Consider the following 24333-nt stretch of genomic DNA (forward strand, 5'->3'; position numbering starts at 1 on the left):
CCAACAAGAAGTCGCGACTGATGCCCATCTCCGGTGTCAGGACGCGTTATAATGTACTTTTTCGGAGGGTGGCTAGGTGTTGATTGTAGGTGGCCTGCTTGGCCTGCTGTGATATTCTACCCTAATCTAGGCCACCACGGAATAGTACCCTAGATCTACCGGTGTTTTTAGTAAACATTTCAAAAGCGTCATGGAGGGAAGTTAGCACTGTGCATGACTAGACTTTCATTAACCTCTGTTTAATAGGAAATTATGGCTTTAATTTGTGACTTAGGTAGTAGAAAACACTTACTTCGAGTGGAAAGTAAAGGTCTCAAGGTGTTGTTTTGAAGGACGTTAGTTCTTGACTGATGTTTATCCTGGGTCACTGAACGGGTTAAAGTACTTTTCCGGGAAGGTGGCCGCCGTCCGAGAGAGGTGGCCGCTATGTCACCATTCAGTCGTTTACCCTACTGAACATCCTACCTGGCACTACAACGAGCCTAATTAGCCTAGTGACACCTTACCATACACTCTGGGATAACCTAACACCCTTGAATTAGGTATAATAGGTTATTAACGGAAAATTTACATTGGTTAAATCCAAACAAGATTCACTAAATACAGGAATAAATCTAGGTCTAAGTAGTCTGGGTTATTTCTTGACGAACGTCAGATCAGCCTAGGCCTATGATGCAACAATCTGACTGTGGATTATACGGTAATGTATTCGGCAACGCCTACACAGTTGGCAACACCTCCTGAAGCTCTGGGATGATTGCACACCATCATCAACAATCATTTAAATGCCGTCATTTCTGCAATAATATACAGTTGATCAGTTTTCTAGAACAGAATCTGGAAATAACACGACGTCGTATCCGTTGTTTACCCGCCAAACAAATATCGACACTTGGGTTGGCCTCTATGACACCACATATTACTTAATTGCTCAAACCTTTCCTTACAAAATTGTCACTCACCGATAAAACCTCAAACACAGCTCTTAAAATATCACTGCAACAACAGATAATAACCAATTTCACCATTCACTGCAAATCGGTAGAACAAATCTGCGCCATGTTTACCGTCACAGTTTGAAGTTGTATGAATGAAGGAAAACGGAAGAACAAAATCGCTTATTTAAATATTTGAAGGATCGGAAGTCTAAAAATGAGTGATAACTAATTTAATCAGTTTTTATTTTGTGTTATTGCCTTCGTAATTCAAAAGAATACTATTTTTCCCCCTCACCTAGCAAGTTTTCAAAACTTATCCGTTATTGTGTCCGACTATATATCCGAATGTTCTCAAATGGCTTCATCTATACAGAATTACCTTTTGCGACAAACATTCCTTATTTCTAAGCAACCATTTTTCTATAATAATATATTAAATCTAGTTTTTATTATATTTATCAAGAAATGTGTGTTATTTATCTTCTTTAAAGTTAAAGCGAATTTTAATTTGTTCACTGAGTGTTCGAACAAATATGAGTAATGTAGAGTAGTAAACACCGTCAAGTCGGTTGTTTATTTTGACATTTCCTCATTTTCTCCCAAATCATTCATGCTTTTACCTTCATTTAGGAGTAATGTGTTGTATTAGGCTGCAATGAATGCGATAAGCAAAGAGACATTTGAGGACGTTACAGCCTAGAAGAAAACCATACACTCATCGTACCCCATAATCTCTTGTTCCTCTTCCGGTAGAATTCGTTCAAGCTACAAAAAAATACTATGCAAATCATCATACGGTAACATTCTGGAGTAGCTTGTCAAGAAAAGACGAGAACCCTGACAATGGTACAAATAGATAAGAAATTGAAACTTCACAAATAATTATTCAAATAAACTCTTTGCCATTCATAAAATGTCGTGTCAATCGATAAAACGGCATCTCTATGTTGCTTTGACGTCAAAGTGTACGGCGGGATTAGTTATTTCATAATTTAACAGTAGTCATTTGAACAAAAGAACAGCTCTCAAACCTGTCGTTTGTTATAATTAAAATAAAAATCCATCTCGTGAGCAGAAAGAATGTCCAAAGCAAGGTTCAACCTACTAATACTGCGATGACGCAGATTCCCCTGGGTAGGCCTAGCCGTTACCACTGTGTAGGTTGGCTGCTACCTTCACCTTCGACCCAACACCCGTTGCAAGTAAAGGGGGCTCTATGAAATTCCAGTATACCTTCTTTTCGTGTGCTTTCAATTTCAATATTTTCCGTTCATCACAGGTTGCCCGTTTCACAAATCTCATGTAATTAGGCAAAGGTATTCCTAGTAGACTGGTGACCGAAGGAATCCAGCCAACAGTCAATAATATCTATATTGAACTGTTCTCTCAGGGGGTTGGGAAGGTGGTGTAAAAGCAGTCTCCAATTCATCATTATTCCATTTACTGTATCTTCCATACACGAAACTTCCGTATTCTAGATTATGACAAAATCTTACTATATCAACTTGACACCGTATTGTCGCCTGCAGTGCCAATGTCACGCTGATCCGCGTACGTATATCAATACGGTGCTTACTACAATAAGATTTTCTTTTGTATATCATGTGGGTCCTCTAAAATTTCACCAAATGTAGAACCACCCCCACCCACATGATTTGTTTGTGTATGGTGTTTTTACGTTGCATGGAACCAGTGGTTATTCAGCAACGGGACCAACGGCTTTACGTGACTTCCGAACCACGTCCACCCACATGAAGGTTCTCTAGCTCTTGTAATCTATAATCCGATCATAATCCATTAAAGGTGTGAAAAATCAGCATTTTAAGCACGTTTTGGATACTGCTCGTAACACTAAGCATTTTTTACTGAAATGTGATCCAGTTGTGATATTTAATTCACAATAATCATGAAATAACAACAGGGTGGTAGTAAATTTAGAGAGACGTATTTTATTGTCACGGGTATGGTCACATAGAAAAGAAATACCCTGCTAAATAAAAAGATGATGATCCACGCTGCTACAAAATCCAGTGAAACTGAAACAGAACAAGGGATTGTAAATCTGCTGATAAAAAATGAATGAATTCCGTTGACTCTTCACACGCTTGATGCTAGTATGTGGCGAATCAGTGACTTACGACACTTCATAGGATTGTCAGAAAAAGTGATGACCATGGTTGATTGAAAATAAAACATAGCTATACAGATATGAAACAGGTGAAAATGGAGTTCCAAATGCTTGACTGAGATACGTAAACGCGATATATAATAGGATGAGGAACGTTTCCAACCTAGGAACTACAATTATTGTCGAATTATGAAAAAAATTTCGGAGTGACAAATGGTTGAATTACAATGCGTGTAAGAAAGTAAACTAAATAAAAAATCTAAAGGTATCTTTCAATAACGAAAAATCATGACCTTGTTTCGAGCCACCCTATGGAATAGTATCAAAGGAACTCTAAATTAAAGGATCCTTAATCATGGATTTTCTTTTATTTATATATTTATTTTTACGGAAGCTATACTTTTCGAAGTTTGAAAAATCTTCAACAAGACTTGCTATCGTATTTTATTTTATTGTGGTACGGTTATAGCGAGTGTCTTATTTTTACATCTTTTTCCTTCAAGCAGAGATCACAAAACGAAAATTTCACCCATTTACTTATCTATCCTCTGCTGTTCTGCATTGTATTAATTTGACATAGGTGCTTAACGAGGTATAATCTTCAAGTTTGTTTCAGATTATTGTCTAACACTTACATTAATTGTTAGCAATTTCTACTTGTTTTGTTTGTGTATATGATGTTTTTAAGTTGCATGGAACCAGTGGTTATGCAACGGGACCAACAGCTTTACATTTCTACTTACCAGTTTTTATTGAACTTTCCAATGGATATTTCAAGTATTTTCTATTGTGCCCAAGATTTGGAAGTGGTTTTTGGTTATTTATCTTACCTTATGGAGTGTTTTGCGTAGCACATTAGGCATAAAAGTAAAAATGTTTTCTATAGACGGGTAGGGCATATGTCAGGATGGGAATGCAATGATCTGTGAAGTAGATACAGCACAGATAAAATGGAGACAGCTAGACTAGGCAGATAAAATATCCCATTAATGGAGAGAGACTAGAATTACAATTAATAAAGGTCTGTACAGCTTTTTGCAGGAGAAACATGGGTGTCCAGAAACTGAATTATAGACAGAGTACTACAGATACATTTTAGTGTGATGAGATGGTAAGATGAACTACTGGCCAGAAAAGTGGTAGATATACATAGAAAAAAGACCTGCAAGATCTATGAAATTGAGGAGAGACCAGGCCAGATGAAACTTCCACCTAAAGGGCGTTCAGTCGGAAGCTCAGGACGAGGAAAGACCACATTTTAGAGATATTGTATGGTTTTTATTACTATGACTAAAATTTATTTTCATGATGTTGTTTCTGGTCTCATTTGAAGCTGAATGATTGTGATAACTTCACAATACAGTACAAAACTTTCTTGCCAAGGATAGTATTTATAAATTTGATACAACTGTTGCTGCATATAAAATACTATACGGAACATATGGAAAACTTTGAACTGGCCCTGTATGTGGGAAAAGAGTTAAACCTCTTCCCAACACTCTCCAGACAATCTTCCAATGCTGCCTGTAATAAAATACAGTATCAAGGATTTATAAAAAAAAATTATGGATGATGTCATCAAAATCTTATTCAAAGGAACTTGACGTCACTGGAATAGAGTTAATTTGCTTGGTAATCAGTCATTGCAAAATCATAGATGCCCTTGATTCTCCTTCATACTGTCCATCACTTTAACAAGACCAATGGGTCAAACTCTTAACACATGTTGCTTGACTGAACGACCTGTTTCCAAATGGGGAAAAGTCTTGTAAAAGTGGATAAAATAAAAATTTTGCAGATTCTCACAAAACTTCATTAACAGACCTGTTCAAAAATTTTTATCTGAATTTAGAACAGTTAAATACATTTTACAGCTAATACCATACTGCATTCACTACATTCGGGAGCGGGTTTTGAGGGGTAACCATTAAATATCCAAGGGTTGACACAGGATATTTACCCTGTGATTTACAAAATATCTACATATCAAATGACTTCAAGTACAATTCACTGGTATACAGATATATTATCAAAACCTAATATCAACTCTGGTTACCTTTGGCATTAAAAGCAATGCAAGAGAATCAATAAGAAGAAAGTTCCAAATCTACTGCCATTTGCTTTTGTATCAAGAGCTGAAACATACCCAGCACATGAAGTTACAAAAGTTATCTGAATTTGTATACGAGTTACAATATTCTAACTATTCACAATATAATAAAGCCAGAAAGATCTTAAGAATTTAAAATTAATAAAAACATGGGCCATAATGAGTTCCTAAATATCCTTTCAATTGAAAATAAAGCCAGAATACATAATATTTCACAAAAATACAATGACAGAACAAGCTTACATTCAGCAATTCATAGCAACATAATATAAAGCAACATAATATAAAACATACAACACATTTCTTATCAGATGTAAATATGGGTGAAATCTTGTATCACAGTTCTTGGACTGGTGGTTAAAATATCATATTATATACGTCATTCTCAAAATAGAACGTGTGAACATCTTCAACACACCCAGTACACAATCACTCGCTTCAATTTCTTTGGTGCATACTTTGGCATTAAAAAGTTATTTAAAAAAGTACCTATAAGTTACTTATAATATTAGTGAATGGTAAGACATCCATCCACCCACAACTTATAATCTAAACTTAAAATACAGCAAGATACAACTTCTTAAGTAGAAAAGATATATAAATATATGAACAAATATATAACTATACAAACAAAGAATAAAATAACCCCTCTTTTTGTAAAACTTGCAATATTTTCTTTACAAGAGCTTGGGCAATTGTTTACATTCCAATTAAAAAAATAATTTAACTAAACAATGGCAAAAATAGTGTGCAGTGTGAAATCTCTTCAAGTACACTTACAAGCCTCTACGCAGAATGATCAAATAACAACTCCCTTTATATCAAAATATCCATTAAGTATACATTTATCCCTAGCAAAAAAATCCACTTATCTTCAAAAATATTTTTGCCTTACCATTAAAATAGACATGTACAACATTTTGAAGAAGACAGCCTTTTCCATAAGGCTTTTCTGTAGACACACATGAGAAGGAGCATTATCAAGGAATGTAAACCAGAAAATTTTCTTTTCCTCTCCACTACAACCACTGGGGTTACCTCCATTTCATTAAAGCAAACTTTTAAAATATACATATACTGTATTTAAAAAATGGGAATAACAAGCTTTGGCATTGCGTCTTGTATCAAGTTAAATATTTAAGGCCTTACTGTAGCACTTTATATATTGAATACTAACTTGAGTAATCATAATTCTTTCTATTAAAAAGTATGTGAACAAATCCTAAATACTGCTAACAAATGTATGCATACGTAAATATGAAAAAAACTAATTTAAGAATTATCAAAAAAACAATCCTATTAATGCAATACAACATTCTAGACCTGAGCTGTGAGATTTTCCACTTCTTTCTGTATATTTTCTCGAGCAGTTTTTTCTCTGTCAGCTTGAAACTCCCTTGTTGCATAAATATTTGGCATCAACAGAAGGCTCTTCAGAATCTGCAAAAATACAGAAAGTAACACACTCAAAAGTTATTACCTCCAAAATTTTATGAATGTCTGATTTTTAAGGAATACAGTTATATTACCATAATGTTATAAACAAATATACTTTGGAACCAGAAACCACAACACAAAGGTTGTAAGTTTGAGTTATGATACTGTCTAAACATAAAACCACTAAAAAGGTGCAAGGAATGATAGATAAAATCACAAACTGTTAGAAAATTCCCAAAGACTTTCTAGAAAAATGCAGCTGCTTACATTACCAGAGTGGGCGAAATACATATGATCCTGTTTTATGAAGGAGACATAAGTACCGACAAGGAAAATGGGGGATTTTAACTAGACCTGACAACAGAACATCAAGATTCATGGCCTGCGTAAAGTGGGCAAATCATATTACAAATCAGGAATGAGGAATAGGAGAGATGCTGCTGTATCAAAAAACAAAGAAGCAACAAAGAATAGCAGCTCAGGAAAATGACCAAAAAACTTTTATGAAAATCTGTTTACAATACTGGAAGGAATATAGTTTTAGGACAAAGGCCAAGCATTGGGACCTAAGAGGTCAATTAGTGCCGGAAAGGAAATTGAGAGGACGGAAACCTAGCACTTGCACGATGAAATAATTGTTAGGAGAGGGTGGATAGCAAGTTGGAAGAAAAATAAGATGAATGGCAGTACAGTAATAGGAATGCCAGGTTGCAGCTGGGGGCCAAAGGGACACTGCAAAGAACATTCAGTAATGCCTACAGTGTACCGCACGAGGTGTACTGACAGCACTACCCACTTAAGGGATGTTTACAGTACAGTAGTATACCATTTCAATTAATAAATTTACTCTCTCAAAAGTTATTCCAATACAAAGATTTCCATTCTTCAATTGCCTAAACTGCTGGTGCATCAAGTTCGTTACGGAAGAGTGCTAATTCTCCTTCAGTCAGGGACAGGTAAGCATCATTCACAGGCAATACCATACAAGATAGACAGAGAAGGTAAGGTAGGTGAAGTGAGGCCAGGTTGGCCACAAGCAGAGACATGTGGGCAGTCTGGTGAGGAGTGGTTATAGTAAGCAGCATATTCATAAGGGAGCAGCATGGGAGCACGCAAAGTAAGCACAGTAACTACAATGGAGTGGTACCAAGCACAGATAGCACATAATCCAAAGGCTGGTGATCCTTGACTGTTACCAAAGACACACAACTCCACAGCTGAGCTGGAGGTAGAGGACTTGGTAGACGATGGCATGGACACAAATACTACAGCCCTGCTTGAATGTTATTTGTAGTAAGTCCTCTTCTTATCAATATGCAACAACTGCTTAGGAGATATCTCAAAGGACCCACAAATAAAGTTGTGCAAGCATTCTTAACTGTGATGGCTACCACTGTCAAAGGTCAACATAAGGCTTGACAAGCCCTATCTAGGAAGCCTTGGCACATTCACTGAGGTAAAGCAAAGAAAGCACAGCAAATACACAAAGCACTCTTCAAAAAAAAAGCAGAGCACTGTACACAAACACAAATAATACGAAGATGACGACATTGGCATACACAAATTACACAGTGCTTGTAACATACACTAATAGTACAGGTACTATACAGAACAACCAAGTGATAATACATAAAAGAAACAGCAGCTGAAAATACAATACATCTGCTTACAAATACAGGTAATAAGATATACTATCAGAATAAATTAAAGTACAAAAAATACAAATAGTTTGTAAGACCGTGACCTCCTGAGTAATAAAGAAAAAGATTATATCAACAAAATCAAGGGCTGCCCAATACAAAAATTCCAGCATAGCAATAAGCATCTGGTTAATACAGTATATACAAACAAAATCCTATTTTTTGAAAACTAATCATTCAAAACTAATCATTCCCTGGTTAGTCACCACTCAGTATCCATTTAACAGCATGTACTGTTACTAACAAACCAACAACAAATTTTAAGAAGGTAAAAAAAAAAAGTTAAAAGTCCCTGACAAACTTTGAAAAAAGTAAAGGAATGGATATTATGACAGAATGATAAATAAATAAATAAAAAATATGCAACATTTCACACAAAACTAGCAAATCAAACATATTTATGAACAATTAATATGTACTATATGTATAAGACATTTAAATTATTCTTAACACTTAAAAACAGAAAGGTGATAAAGATGAAATAGGGCAATATATTAGTGAATAATTAATAGAAGATTATCAGTATGATGTGAAAAATAGCATCCCTACTGAGAGAAAAAGAGCAGATGAGATGACAGAGCTGTTGACAGCACTGGATACACAAAGTTTATGGTACCAACTGATAACTACTTACCTGTGGGTACATGTGGCAAATGCATCATTAAAACTACCATTCCATTGTATCTGTCAAACAATAACTGAGAGTCTCAGGACACCTGAGGCTGCAAATATGGGCACATGATTGACAGGGTTGCAAAAAAAAAAAAAAAAGTAATTAAACACATACAGTATTGTACTAACTTTGAGTCTAAGCTGATTGTAAGCTGTTGTAGGAAGATGTATATATTCTGCTTGGATTTTAGTAGTATACTGCTCATATTCAGCAGGAGGACCTCCTAATACAGCCATTGTAAAGTCCAAGAAATAATGAACATCTTCAGCTCCTGATCCTCCCTCTGTCATATGAGCATCAGTTAAGTTACTAACTGCAGCTTCCAGTAGGGATCGCACAGCAGACGCTAGAGAAGAGTCCTTTGCAAGAGAAAAAACAAATCCCTGTTATACAGAGAGAGAGAGAGAGAGAGAGAGAGAGAGAGAGAGAGAGAGAGAGAGAGAGAGTGTGTGTGTGTGTGTGTGTGTGTGTGTGTGTGTGTGTGTGTGTGTGTGTGTGTGTGTGTGTGTGTGTGTGTGTGTGTGAGATAAAAAAACAACTTGCCTACAATAAGGTGTTTCATAGTATTTTCATTGAAATTTATACCATACTACTGTTGCACAAAATAGCTAATTAAAAATTATGGTGAACTACATGCAAGAAGCTTGTATCTTTGGAAATATGTATATGGTCCACCTCAAATCCACAAGTTGGTAACTATACGTATCACACTACTATGAGATTCAGGGTCTCTGTAACACGGTTTTTTGGACTTTGCTCCTTGTCAAAGCATCGGATATAGCTGAAAGTTGACATATGTATATTTTACAACCACACACAAATTTTATCAGCATTATCAATAACCTAAACCCGATAGTTTTGATTTTTATAGAGTAAAAATGAACTAGCCGACGCCATGGCCAATGATTACGAGCCAAGAGTCGAAAAACATTCATTACGTAAGCAAGGTAAACAAACACCTTTTGACTAAATGTTGCCCCGCCCATCCACCAGACAGAAATGCCATCGGCTCTGAAACCCAAAGACTTTATGAATGGCGGAACAATACATAGATGTGGGTGGGGGTATCAGTGCTAGCGTAGTAATACTACTGTAGCAGTAGTGCCGCAACAGTATAGCAGTAATATACATGAATTAAACGTTTAGACCAACTGCTAGGATCCTTGAGGATCATTTAGCACTTCTTACAACTACTCGAGAAATTAGTTTTTATAGCCAGAAGTTAAATTTTCTAATCCAACAATGCCCATGGTAGCCTTCAGTGTTATCCTGAATTATAACGAGGCGAAAGTGGGTGGAGCCTCATGAAGTCACCATTCTGACGATAATTATTGGTGAAGGTTTATAGCCAATATACGGTACCGGCTATTTTTTCTCAGTAAATAGGTAGATAGCCAATAAATAAAAATTGCTTGACATTGGATATAGCAGTTATCAAATCAAGCTTGTCTACTATGTTTTTGGTAATTACCAACTATTCCCTACATCTTGTCAATCCCTACATCTTGTCAATCTGATTGTGACCTATAAAGTAGACTGTAATTTCTTTGGAAACTTATTTTGGGAGTTAGACTAATAATCGAAGTATTTTTGTATTAATTAACATACTATTTTGTTGGTTTGTTCATTATGACAATTATCAGTGGGGAGGTTCCAGAGTTCATAAAGGTGTACTGCTTTGCTTGTATTTAAATTTGTATGTCATTGTTGCCAGAGGTTTAGCCTTTGTTACGTATAGCCAATCATCCATCGAGAAAGAGGGAAGAAATGATGTCATAAGTTACGTAACGAGTGCGTTCGAAACCTTTTCTCTGAGTAAGTTGCCCCGTCTTCAAAAAAAGTCACTTTTACATTATAAGTACCAAATTTATTCAACCTACGTAGTGCAGAATACACTTAAAATTTATGTGTTGATATAATATGTATTCTGAATAAGCGTTATATTTATGAAATGCATAGATAAAAAGTTATGGCGAAAAAACTGTGTTACAGAGGCCCTGAATCTCATAGTAGGATGAAATCCAAAACAAAAATGAACTAAACATTACCTGATGACCCTCTCCTGCCTCAGATATGAACTCTTCAAATTTCTCTAAATTTTTGTTATCAGCATCACCAGAACGAGGGTTATAATCTAACCTGAAAGAAATCCCATTACATAATATCAAAAGCAACACATTTATCCATCAGCCTATGGTAACATCATAATGAATATCCTCTGTATTTTAAGAAAGAAGTCAAGAAATTTTAAAATAACTTTAATGTATTCTAAGAAAACAACCCACTATGTTAGCTTTACATTTAGTTTAAAAGCATCAACTCTATAGTCCATCCAGAGAAGAAATGATAATGATCTTGCTCAGATGGTGAGAGAAGCCATTCAACAGAAGATGCAAGAGCCATAAGTCTCTAATCTACACCATTACCAAGATTATAATGCATCCAGCTATTAGAAACCACACTTTAAAGCACAAAATCTTGAGTGCACAGTGCACAACTATTTGATGAGTGTAAAATATCTTTTTAAAAATGGAACATAGAATCTTTTACAATATATAATTCAATCACGGTTTGCACTGATATGTTAAGAATCTACTTACTTATGGAAGAATATGGCTAATGCTACAGCTTGGGGATCGTTAAGTTTTTCCTGATACTGATGATAAAGGCTGAATAACTGCGAAAGATAAGCGTGGCCATGATAAACACGTCCTTCCTCTGTGTACTGTCGACTAATGGCAGCCCACCAACGATCACTCACAGCACCAGGAGCAAAGCTTGTAGCAGAATCCCATTCACTTCTCAGATCCTCCATTTTTTAACTAGGAGCTGCCTCTAAGTAAAAAGATATAGTACAGGTACAGGTAAATATTCATCCATACGCTTATAGTTACATCATGAGTAAACTTTGTATCGTAACAAGCCAAGAACCTGTAAAATGCCTTTTATGTAATTGTACTGAACAATCCACTACATAAGCCTTACATTCAGTTTAAAGTGTCAATCTTACAGTCTATACAGTGAGAGAAAGCATTCCACAGAAGGTACAAGGCCTTATGTCTCTCATTCTCCTTTAACTGCTTCATCAGCACCACTAAACTAAGTGTACTGTTAATTTAAAATTTATTTAAAACAGCCTCCATGAGATGGACAACAACATGTCATTATAATATGTCAAGGTCTAGGACCTTTATATCTCATAAAATATCCTTGTTTTCCAAGCAAATCACTTAAAATACTAAAGGCTGCTTAAAATTATAACAAGAGGACCATAGACTTGCAGTGGCTTGCCTGAACTGCCTTGCTGTAGGAGAAAGCAAACACTAACATTGGTTTATGCAACCAGCAACAAATTTTCAAAGCTACAAATCACAAAAATGAATTAAAAAGTGGAAAATCAAAGTAAAAAATAAAGTTAAAAGCCTCAAAATGAAAAAAATTGCTTAAAAAGTAAAAAACGCATTCTAAAATGTTACAAAAACATTGTCTTACACATGATGTTTGGCTGTACAGCATAGTTCGATGCCGCATTTGGCCATTAAATGACAAAATTCAATAAAAATGTGTAAAAACTCATAAAACATAAGTTAAAATAAATAATGTGATATAACAAAGTATAAAATACACATTAATGTAAAGTACATTATAAAATATGATGCAATCATGACATCGTATGTATAAAATCCTAAAAGCCTAAAAATATAGTTGTACCATACCTGCAATTCACATGTAATCGTTCTAGCTAGGCAGGCTTGGTTGTTGGCTTATACAGTCAAACCTCGGTTTTTGTAAGCCTCTCTTTACATAGACTTTTTTCCGAGAAATTTTATCTGAGTTATCATATATTTCCTCGGTTTTCATACACTCGAAAACGCTCCATCTGAGGCCCAGCGCATGACCGGGCCCTATATCAAGCACCCAGACAAAGCATCCCATCTTCTTTCATGACCCATTCTGCTTTTGTGTTTGTTGTTTTTTGTTTTTTGTGTTTTTTTTATTAGAGTGCAACTGCTAAATAAACCATCATGGCCAAAGAAAGTTCCAAGTGCTAGCCCTTCTGTAAAAAAGGCGAGAAACACTAGAATTTAAGACAGAACTTGCAGCAAAGTGTTGGAAGAAGTTGCATGCTGATCTCAGTGAGAAAATGACTACAAGTGAATTTAAGGCCACCAAAGGCTGGTTTGAAAAATTCAGAAAAGGAATGGACATACATAATGTGCCTACTTCAGGGATTAAGGACATGTTTGCAAAGTGGAATAATGGAAAAAAAATTTGTGGAGAATTACCATCCCAACAAAGAAGTTGTGATCCATGTCTCCAACATGTTTAATGACAATGCCATGTTTAACTTTAGGGAAATTTTTAAAAAAATGCCAGAAACAAAGGATCCTGGACAGTTTTGTTGTGTGACAGGGGTCCAGTAACTCTCAAGCTGGTCCTAGTACCAGTAAAAAACAAAGGGGAAGTAACCTCCGATAGCGCCAGTAAAAAATGAAGAGAAGTAACCCCAGATAGGTCCTTGATACCTGAAGTCCTTCTAGAGGGAGATTACCCTTCCAAACAATAACCTCTCCTCCTCCCTCTCCCCTCCACTCTGTTTCCATACACTAACAGGTGTTTTCCATAAAGGTCAGAGTGATGTAGATGGTCATTTACTAATTTCATTAGTCATGTATATTTATTTCTCATTGTTTTCTGTATGTAAAAATGATATTGTTAAGATACAATAAAGTTTTGTACATACTTACCTGGCAGATATATACTTAGCTATAGACTCGGTCGTCCCGACAGAATTTCAAAACTCGCGGCACACGCGACAGGTAGGTCAGGTGATCCACCATTCCCGCCGCTGGGTGGCGGGGTCTGGAACTATTCCCGTTTTCTAAGCCATAATTTCTCTTCCACCTGTCTCCTGAGGGGAGGCTGGGTGGGCCATTAATCGTATATATCTGCCAGGTAAGTATGTACAAAACTTTATTGTATCTTAACAATATCATTTTTGTACAAGTAACTTACCCAGCAGATATATACTTAGCTGATTGGCACCCTTGGTGGCGGGCAAGAGACAGCTAAAACAAAATAATACTTAAACTAAATACATTAAAAAACAGGGAAAAAACAACCTATGTTCTTGGATAACATAATCCATAGTTCCTACCTTATTGGGCTGAAGACTTCATGACTACTGTCGATGAGTCTGCTTGCCTCAAGAGCTTCAACGAGGAATGAACCTATGGTTGAATAACTCTTTGGATCGTGTCAATGGGGGCTAGCCCGCTTACGCGACAGAGCCATACTATAGGATCGTACCAATGGGGGCTGACCCACTTACATGGTAGAGCCTTGACCTTTTGTCATATCAATGGAGACTCGCCCTCTTACATGACAGAGTTAAGGTTATAAAACAAATCACAAAGAGCACTGAAGCCAATCCCGATCACCTGACCATGTTAGTCTTGTTACAATCTATGAATTGTAAGAGGGTCCCTATTCCCTCTGACAATTAACCAATAAAAACAACCACCAATAAACAGAAATTTAAGCCTTAAACTAAATAGGAAGGATTAGCCTCAGCCCCTTCTCCCAGCACTGAATTCGCCGAAACATACGCTCCCAGAGCAAAGCACTTTTCGTACGAAATTTTAACGTCTCTTAGGTAATTCGAGGCGAACACCGAATTACATCTCCAAAATGTCGATTCTATAAGAGTCTGAAGCGACCATGTTTTGTGAAATGCCATAGACGTAGCTATGGCTCTCACTTCATGAGCTCTCACTCTGAGAACCTTGAAATGCTCTTCTTCGCATTTAAGGTGAGCTTCTCTTATTACATCTTTTATGAAGAATGTAAGGGCGTTCTTAGAAATCGCTCTTTTCGGATCTCTTACAGAGCACCAAAGACTTTCATCTGTACCTTTCAGCAACTTCTTCTTCTCCAGGTAGAACTTGAGTGCCCTGACTGGACACAAAGTCCTTTCTAGTTCCTCCCTGTTAATGAAGATATTCCTTTTATCTCAAAGCTTCTTGGCCAGGGCTTTGAGGGATTTTCATTTTTCGCTAGAAAAAATGGTTGAAAGGAGCAAATTGCTGAATCCTTCTTAAACCCCACTTTACCTTCCAAAGCTTGCAACTCGCTCACTCTCTTGGCTGTTGCTAACGCAAAAAGGAATAAAGACTTTCTTGTTAAGTCTCTAAACGAAGCTGCGTGAGAAGGTACAAATTTCTCCGACATTAGGAACTTGAGGACCACATCCAAGTTCCAGCTAGGCTTCTTGATTACATGTTCTTTCGTGGTCTCAAAAGACCTTATAAGGTCATGAAGATCTTTATTGTTTGTCAGATCTATTCCTCTATGTCGAAAAACTGAGGCCAGCATACTTCTGTAACCCTTCACTGTTGAAACTGCCAGGTTACAGTCTTTTCTCAAATATAGGAGAAAATCTGCGATTTCAGTTACAGAGGTACTGGAGGAGGATATTTTCTTTTCCTTACACCATCTTCTAAACAACTCCCACTTCGACTGATATACTTTAGAAGTGGAGACTCTTCTGGCTCTTGCAATAGCCTTCGCCACTTCTCGTGAAAAGCCCCTTGCTCTGACAAGTCCTTCGACAGTCTGAAGGCGGTCAGACTTAGAGCGGGGAGGTTTTTGTGAAACCTGTCGAAGTGGGGTTGTTTGAGAAGATCGTTCCTTAGTGGAAGCGATCTTGGAAAATCCACTAACCACTCCAGCACCTCTGTGAACCAATCGAGAGCCGGCCAGAAGGGAGCGATGAGGGTCATTCTTGTTCCTTCCGAGCAAGCGAACTTCCTCAATACTTCTCCTACTATCTTGAAAGGAGGGAAGGCGTAAGCGTCCAAGCCCGTCCAATCTAGCAGAAAGCTGTCTACTGCTACTGCTTGAGGATCCGAGATCGGGGAGCAATAGGTTTCTAACCTGTGATTCTTGTTGGTCGCGAACAGGTCTATATTGGGCCTTCCCCACAGATGCCAAAGTTGTTGGCAAATCTGAGGATTGAGAGTCCATTCCGTGGGTAGGACTTGTTCTTTTCTGCTTAACAGATCTGCCCGGACATTTTTCTCTCCCTGCACAAACCTTGTGAGGAGAGAGATCTTCCTTTCCTATGCCCAAATCAGCAGATCCTTTGCTGATTCGTACAGGGAAAAGGAATGCGTCCCCCTTGTTTCTTTATATAAGCGAGGGCTGTTGTGTTGTCCGAGTGAATCTGAATCCCCAGACCTGAGACCTGTTCCTCCTCGAAATGAACCAAAGCTAGATGAATGGCTGTTAGCTCTTTCTTGTTTATGTGCCAGGACACTTGTTCTCCTTCCCAAATGCCTGACACCTCTTGCGAACCTAGGGTCGCTCCCCACCCTGAATCTGAGGCGTCTGCAAACAACGCTAGGCGAGGGTTCTGTAAGCGAAGGGAGATTCCTTTGCTTAGTTTCTGTGGATCTAACCACCAACGGATATTCTCCTTGATCCGTTTCGAGATTGGAAAAGTCTCTCCCAGATTGTTGGACTTCCAATCCCACTTCTCCTTCAGATAGAATTGAAGGGGTCGTAGGTGAAGTCTTCCTAAGGAAACGAACTGTTCCATCGAGGAGAGGGTCCCCAGCAAGCTCATCCATTCCCTCGCGGAACAATGTTCTTTCCATTAAGAAGACTGACACCTTTTCTAGGCAGCGTTCTCTCCTTTCCTGCGAAGGATACGCTAGAAAATCCCGAGAATCCATCTGAATCCCCAGATAGACAATACTTTGCTGGGGAGTCAGCATGGATTTCTCGTGATTTACTAAAAGTCCTAAGGACTTTGTCAACTTTAGAGTAACTAATAGGTCCTCCAGACATTTTTTCTCCGATTGGGCTCTTATTAGCCAATCGTCCAGATATAACGATATCCTGATCCCTTCCAGATGTAGCCAATAAGCTACATTCTTCATGATGTCCGTAAAGACTTGAGGGGCAGTCGAAAGTCCGAAGCACATCGCTCGGAACTGGAACACTTTCCCTTGGAACATGAACCTCAGATACTTCCTTGCTGCCGGATGAATTGGCACATGGAAATACGCATCCTGAAGGTCCAGGGACACCATCCAGTCCCCTGGACGAAGAGCAGATAGAACAGAGGAAGACGTCTCCATTGAAAATTTCTTCTTCAAGACAAAGAAATTCAGGGCACTGACGTCTAGAACTGGTCTCCATCCCCCCGATGCTTTCGGTACCAGGAATAGCCGATTGTAGAATCCTGGAGACTGGAGATCTTGAACCAGTTCTACCGCTTCTTTGGAAATCATCTGTTCCACTGCTTGCAACATAGCAAGCTTTCGGACCGGATCCGAGTATCTTGCGGTCAACTCCTTGGAGTTGTCGTCAAGGGAGGAGTTTTCCCTGAAGGGGATCAAGTATCCTTTTTTCAGGATAGAGAGGGACCAGGAGTCCGCTCCCTTCTGCGCCCAGACTTTGGCAAAGTGGAGTAGCCTGGCGCCTACTTTCGTCTGGAGGACTTCCTGTTCATCTAGACTTCCCGAAGGACCTTCTAGATGGTCTACTCTTTCTCTCTGGTCTTCTACCTCTAAGAGGGGCTCTAGAAGAGGAGGCCCCTCGAAAGGGCTGAACAAAAGAGGGTCTCTTTTTCTTCTCTAAAGGCACTGCCGGCCTAAACTTGCTTGGCTGAGTGCGTGAGGAGATCTTGAGTTGCCTTCTCCGTAAGAGATTTCGACACCTCTCTAACCGTCTCTTGTGGAAAAAGGTGCGGGGATAAAGGAGCAAAAAGAAGAGATGTCCTTTGCAAGGGTGATACTGCTCTTGCTAAGAAAGAGCTAAAGACAGATCTCTTCTTCAATACTCCCGTTCCAAAAAGAGAGGCAACTTCCACAGAACCATCCATGACCGCTCGGTCCAGGCAAGCCAGGACGCTCGAAAGTTCCTCCATGGAAACAAAGTCAGTGTCCTGAGCTCTCTTCGCTAATGCTCCTAAAGCCCAGTCCATAAAGTTGAAGACTTCTAGGGTTTTAAAGAGGCCCTTTAGAAGGTGGTCCAGCTCACACATGCCCCAAGTCGCCTTAGCAGACAGCAACGACTTCCTCCTAGCAGAGTCCACTAAGGAAGCAAAATCCGCATCCGCGGAAGAAGGAAGACCTAACCCCATCGGCTCTTTGGTCTCGTACCACCTTCCTGGTTTGCCTGTTAACTTGGAAGGAGGGCAGGAAAAAACTGTCTTGCCCGCTTCCCTTCTGGAAGTCAACCACTCTGAAAAAGTTTTTAATGCCTTTTTCATACAAAGAGCGGGGCGCATCTTAACGAAGGAAGACGATTTGAGAGCTTTAGTGCTGGACATCAACGATCCTGGTGAAGGAGGGTCCGCAGGATGAAGGGAGTCTCCGAACTCCTTTAGTAGCAAAACAGAAAGTCTCTTGTAGTCCGAAACTGCTACATCTACAGGCTCTTCGTCTTCCGATACCTGGTCCAACTGATCTACAGAAGGAGATCGTTTTGGAGTGATCTGGCTCTTCCCGGAGAAGAACTCCTTTCCCGAGAAGGGGAGCGCGAACATTAGCACTCCTATACGAAGAGTGAGGCTCCTGTCTGTCAGGAAACACTCTTGTGCCTACTAGACTCTTGTCTAGGTTCGTCGGGTTCGTGGCGCTTGCTAGGCTCCTGGCGTCCTGATTCAGGGCGCTTGAAAAGATCCCCGCGTCCTGATTCCTGACGCTTAACAGGCTCTTGGCGCCCTAACACTTGACGCCTAACGTACTCCTGGCGTCCTGTTTTCTGGCGTCCTAACTCCTGGCGCCCTGACTCCTGACGCCCTGACTCCTGGCGCCCTGACTCCTGGCGCCCTGACTCCTGGCGCCCTGACTCATGGCGTCCTGGCTCATAGCGTCCTGATTCCTGCCTTCTAGCAGAATCCTGACGTCCTGATCCTGTGTTCTAAGAGGGCGGCTTGACGCCCTTTCTTGCGTCTTGCTGCCTCTTTGCGCCTGTCTGGCTCCTGGTCCTGAAGACCCAAGGGATCCTGATACCTAAATCGGTTTTCCGGTTCCTAAGGAGCAAGATCTACTAGATGACCTAGCTGAAGCCTTTCTCACTCTATCTCTCTCAAGCTTCCTAACATATGATGATAATTCCTTCCATTCAAGCTCCGTAAGGTTCTCGCATTCCACACAGGTGTTAATAAAAGAACATTCATTCTCCCTGCATTTAGAGCAAATACTATGAGGATCCAATGCCGATTTAGGCAGCCTAACCTTACAGTCTTCCCTACTGCAAACTCTAAACATAGGTGAAGCCTTAGCGTCAGACATCGTGAAAGAGTAGTCAAAACCAAAGTCGAAAAACAGTCCACAATAAGCGTATGCCAAGCCAGAGAAAAAACAGAATACGTCACCAAAAAACCATCCAAATTCTCGGCAAACGAGTTGAAATCCAAGATGGAGGAACGAACAATAGGTGTTGTCCGTTCAACCGACAGAGAAATTATGGCTTAGAAAACGGGAATAGTTCCAGACCCCGCCACCCAGCGGCGGGAATGGTGGATCACCTGACCTACCTGTCGCGTGTGCCGCGAGTTTTGAAATTCTGTCGGGACGACCGAGTCTATAGCTAAGTATATATCTGCTGGGTAAGTTACTTGTACAAAACTGTGATTATTGCTTATAAAATGTATTTTTCAAAAATATTTTTGGGGGTCTGGAATGCACTAATTGTATTTACATTATTTCTTATAGGAATTACTGTTTCTGTTTTCATATGTTTTGGATTTTGTGGGAGGTTCTGTATTCCAGTGTATCTTCATGTGTTATTTGCAGTGTCTCTCTTGCATTAAAACTATCCAACAAGGCCTGAAAAAAGTTCCTAGGACCAGAGCTACTAAGAGTTTAAGCTATACTGCTAAAAATTACGGTGGCTACAATAAAACACCATGATAAGCCTGGAGCTTAAGCTGCATAAAAGACAATGCTACAAGGACAAGGAACACTGTCATTCAACAAGAAAAAAGACATGATCTATAACAAATGAACCATCTTCCTCTATGAACTGATTGACAGAATAAGTCAGCTATTGATTCAGGAGATAGCATCATCTTTGTCTGAAAACCTCAAAAAGTTACCCAGTAAGAGAGACATTATTTAAGGTTCACAAATCATCTTCAACATTCATTCCAACATCACAACTGTTCACCTCCTCCAAATACCAGCTCATTCTTGAAACCAAGGATCCATGGGATCACTGCCATTTTCATGAACTATTACCTTAGGCAAATGCTCAGATTTAAGCTGTATGGGCAATGGATCTGAATAATGAATTAACAATCTGTGGATTTCGGAAGGAGTACAAAATCTACAAGGGAGTCCTTAATATAAATGCCATTTGTAATGAAATTTCAACAAGTATGAATGGGATTTTGAGAAAGTTGTGCCCTCATTTAGTTCACAATTCCAGGGGTTTCAATGAAGTTCATGTGAACTAAGCCCTCATGACATTGAGCAATGAGTTGGAAATGAATGTGAAGGATTTCATCTCATTATTTCTGGCAAATACGCAGCCAGTGACAAACAAGGAATTGATGGCAATTCACAAGAAGCAGTGTCAAAAAGAGAAGCAGAAACCAATACAGAACCACATCCCTTCAACATCAACATAATGCAGCATTACAAGATGCTTTTGGATGAAATGACCAGCAACAGAGTTCAGGGGTTTGTCAGCCAGTTTTTGCAGCAACCTACAGATCCTACAACAGAAAAAAAATTCACCCATCAACATCAAAATAATTTCCTCCTCTTCCTCCTTTGACCCATCAGGCATATTGGCATCCAACAAGTACATTAAAATATTATGTACATACAATTTTTTGTATTCTTTAAAATTAAGATACAGTACAGAAATTTGAAGCAAGATTATCTTTAAGCAATACACTAAGTGTACACAACACAAAGGAGGGAGGATCAAACCAGTTAACCCTCTGTCTCCCCACAACAGTCAAACCAGTTAACCCTCTGTCTCCCCACAACAGGCAATAATGGGCATCCTAACTTTCCTAATGTCAGGTTTTGTTGGAATGCAATGCCATAAATACCACAGCCATACATATTCAGCAAAGGGTCGGGAGTCCATGGTCCATATACAGTAGGACTTCAAACCCAAATTCAAGTAGAACTAAGCAACCTAAGGTAGGCCAGCTTACAATGCAAGCCTTTAAACACCACTGCCACACCATTTAACTATGGTTAAGAAGGAATAGAGTGGGTAGCAAAGCATGTCAGTTGGACAGGAACCATTATACTAAGTTAGGTTTCGTTAGGTTGGGATACATGGTATTTTACTTATTTTACCACTCTTGCTGGTGAAATCTACTCATAATCGTTTTCCCCAATTTCCCATCCCAATATACCCTGATTCCCCCATTGTGGTCTTCTAAATTATTTGGCATGTGTCTGAAGTAGGCCATTGGGAAAACAAATACATGAATCAAGGTTAGCAAAAAAAAAAAAAAAAAAAAAAATCACAGTAAATCATAGTGGCTGGTAATAAAGTTACATTAAAATGGTAACCTAACCCAACTTAACCTATATCATAACCTAACCTAACCTAACACAACCTAACCTACCCAACTTGACCAAAATTGTAACGACCAAAATTGTAACTTTTTTTCTATGACTCACACTTTTGGCAAGAAATTAATCCATCATATTACTGGTGTTTATTAACCCACAAAGTGCAGCACGTCACTAAAATCAATGCATTACATGCTGCACAAGGACAACGTCAATATTATCGACACATATTTTCAAATATCGCTCACTCTTGAGATAAGATGCCAAATTTCTCTTAATCATAGGCATAAAAATAGCATACGTGTAAACTTTCCATCAGCCCGGGGGGGGGGGGGGGGGGGGGGGGGGGGGGGGGGGGGGGGGGACCAGGGTGGCTTTCATATCCTGAAGTTACAACGTTCGCAGATTTATATAAATCTTTGTTTATTTTGTAAATTTAGGTTATAATGGCTTTTGATAATGATGCTTATTAATTTTCATCAAATAGTGATATCGAGGCAGATAATTATAGTGACACTGATGATAGTAATTGTGGTTTAAAAATTATTGTGCATATGTCAGTTAACATACACACACATATGCACTGATTCAGCTGTATATATATTTTGTAATTTTATAGATGTTTCTTGAATAGCTAAGGAGTAATATTGTCATGAAAAAATTTGAAATTATCACGGAATATACTACCTAGTACTACATAATGCATTCCCAAACTAGAATGCAGTTTTTGAAAAAAACAAATAACAAAAAAACAAAGTGTATTTTCCAAAAATATTCTTTTTTAAATATCAGTTCTCTAAAAGTATCTTGCAACCGTGTATAACATTAGTAGGTGATAAGTTGAAAAATGAGCCAGAAAATACTGGTTCTATTACTGCAGTTGCAAATGCATAATACTGCCGTCGTACGTAGCTAAGTGGCACCTCTTGGTTTAAACATTAGTAAACACCAAATGGTTAATTTCAGTGATGAAGATTTAGCTAGTATGCATATTATTTCCACTGGGGTTCAACCTGATTACAATGAGATCAAAGGCATACGTTAGGTATACCTACTACCTATCTAGTAGTTTAACAGGACTGCATCTTAACCTATCCTAGGATGCCATATCAACCCAAGGAATGAGGCTTCATCTCCCTTCAACCTCTCCAACGTGACACTGAGCATTATAAAATGCCGTGTGTGTGCAACTACTGTTCTATAGGAATCAGGGTAAACGGCCGAGTGGCGACATAGTGGCCACCTCTCTCGGAATGCGGCCACTTCCTGAAAAAGTGCTTGAATTAAGCCGTTCTTTCGTAATTTAGGAGAAAACACTTACTTCGAGAGGAGCATAGCGGTCACGGTGCCCTGCTTGGATGGGCCACAACTCTTGACAGATGCTCATGGCAGCAAATTCAAGTACTTTTTTTTGGAAAGGTGGCCACGTTTTAGGAGAGTTGGTTGCTTACCAAATAGTAGGTATTACCATCTTTATGTTATAGGTAGGCCTACCTATGCCTTTTGCTTTTATTTAAGATACCTACCCTCTTTTGTCTATAGCCTAGTAGGTAGTTTTACATTTAGTATCTCCGTGGTAGTCTGTCATTTTACCCTAAATTCAACCATGAAACTGATTGGTACCTATCAACATCGACCCTAACCATGTTAAAACCGGTCTCACCTTTAGGCACTGCTTTGCTGGCCTTGGCTTCCTTTAAATTTTTACCTTGCCTTCAGTTAAGCTAGGCCCTAAGCTAGACTATTCTTTGTGATATATTCAGAACTGGAATACAGGACGAAGATAGGTAATCAAGCTGGAAAACTTGGCTTTGGCTTCTAGTAGTACTCTACCCTGAAGTCTCACGTTAACCTGACTTAGGCTTCAGTAGTAATTCTGTGAACTCGGGCTGTCAATAACACTAACCCTTTAATACTGACTTTGTCTCTATCTAATCTCACGAAATATATAAAAGGCTATCAACATTCAACGGTAATCACCAACCAAAGGGAGACGATGATTAATATCAATGTTATCGGCGAAAGTGGCGAACTGTCCCCCTCTAAAGATTGTCTGTCAATACCTGTGTTAGCAGTTCCAGGAAATCTGCCCCCGGTGACAGTGTAATATATTTCGACTTGAAAACAATTTTTACTGAAATATTTAGGTAACCAGGTACACATACCTTGATAAATAATATCCTTCTCCGCTGCAACAACTAAATATCAACGGTAAATATGCAAAATAATAATCAAAACAATGTCCACGAATTACAGCCTTCTTGCAGACGCCCACCATCAATATCAAACAACAAAACAAGCAATAATTACAATGAAAGCCTTTTGTTTTGTACCCTAAAAATATGGCAATTTTCTTTTGATCACAGTATAATTTGCATTCATTCTTTTATTGTGTAAAACGTAAATGGTAATTTTTCACGTTTTGCTTATTGCTATCCAAGGGAGAACGTAACATATATTACAAAAGATGCCTATTTACGACATTCAAATGAGCCACGAGGGGAAATGTGAATAATTCAAGAATATTGTTAAAAGTAGAGCTTCAAAGCCTGTTGTGCAACAAAAAGACTAAAGATAAATCAATATAACTAAGAAATGTCAAACTACAGAATGTTTTCTTCCGGAGAATACGAAATGTGACATTTCACTTTAAATATATATAGCTGCGGAATCTAAATAAGACAAATGGTTCTAACATGATTTGCTAGTGGGACACGGGCAAAGTTAAAGAGAATGCTTTCCGGGAAATGAAATGTTAATTATGCAGTACACTTCCGGATTCTTGGAGGC

At 38.7% G+C, this 24333-nt stretch overlaps 2 protein-coding genes across 8 annotated transcripts in view; both read right to left on the reverse strand.

The window, feature by feature from the left end:
* Positions 1–1284, reverse strand: part of LOC135224369 (condensin-2 complex subunit H2-like) — a 239361-nt gene extending 238077 nt beyond the window's left edge. Inside the window, exon 1 of one of the 5 annotated variants that reach the window (XM_064263318.1) lies at positions 1234–1284. The gene's annotated coding sequence lies outside the window, so the exon portion shown is untranslated. Of the gene's footprint in view, positions 1–292; positions 567–723; positions 877–962; positions 1106–1233 lie in introns of those variants that run through there. The other 4 variants (XM_064263316.1, XM_064263317.1, XM_064263320.1 and 1 more) reach the window with 4 other exon arrangements.
* A 3572-nt stretch (positions 1285–4856) lies between these two features.
* On the reverse strand, positions 4857–23859 carry LOC135224372 (uncharacterized). Of its 3 annotated transcripts, none has more exons than XM_064263326.1 (5): positions 23709–23859; positions 11587–11821; positions 11035–11125; positions 9115–9345; positions 4857–6616 (listed from the first exon to the last, which is right to left on the reverse strand). In XM_064263326.1, exons 2-5 carry the CDS (start codon positions 11799–11801, stop codon positions 6494–6496), a joined length of 660 nt encoding a protein of 219 aa, XP_064119396.1. In that variant the 5' UTR covers positions 11802–11821; positions 23709–23859; the 3' UTR covers positions 4857–6493. The 3 variants fall into 3 exon arrangements, with proteins under 3 accessions (XP_064119396.1, XP_064119397.1, XP_064119398.1); XM_064263327.1 differs by lacking the exon at positions 23709–23859 and adding an exon at positions 23528–23639; XM_064263328.1 differs by lacking the exon at positions 23709–23859 and adding an exon at positions 23207–23423.
* Between the last annotated feature and the right edge of the window lie 474 nt (positions 23860–24333).

This window comes from Macrobrachium nipponense, chromosome 12 (genome assembly GCF_015104395.2).
Source record: "Macrobrachium nipponense isolate FS-2020 chromosome 12, ASM1510439v2, whole genome shotgun sequence".
Taxonomy (NCBI): Eukaryota; Metazoa; Arthropoda; class Malacostraca; order Decapoda; family Palaemonidae; genus Macrobrachium; species Macrobrachium nipponense.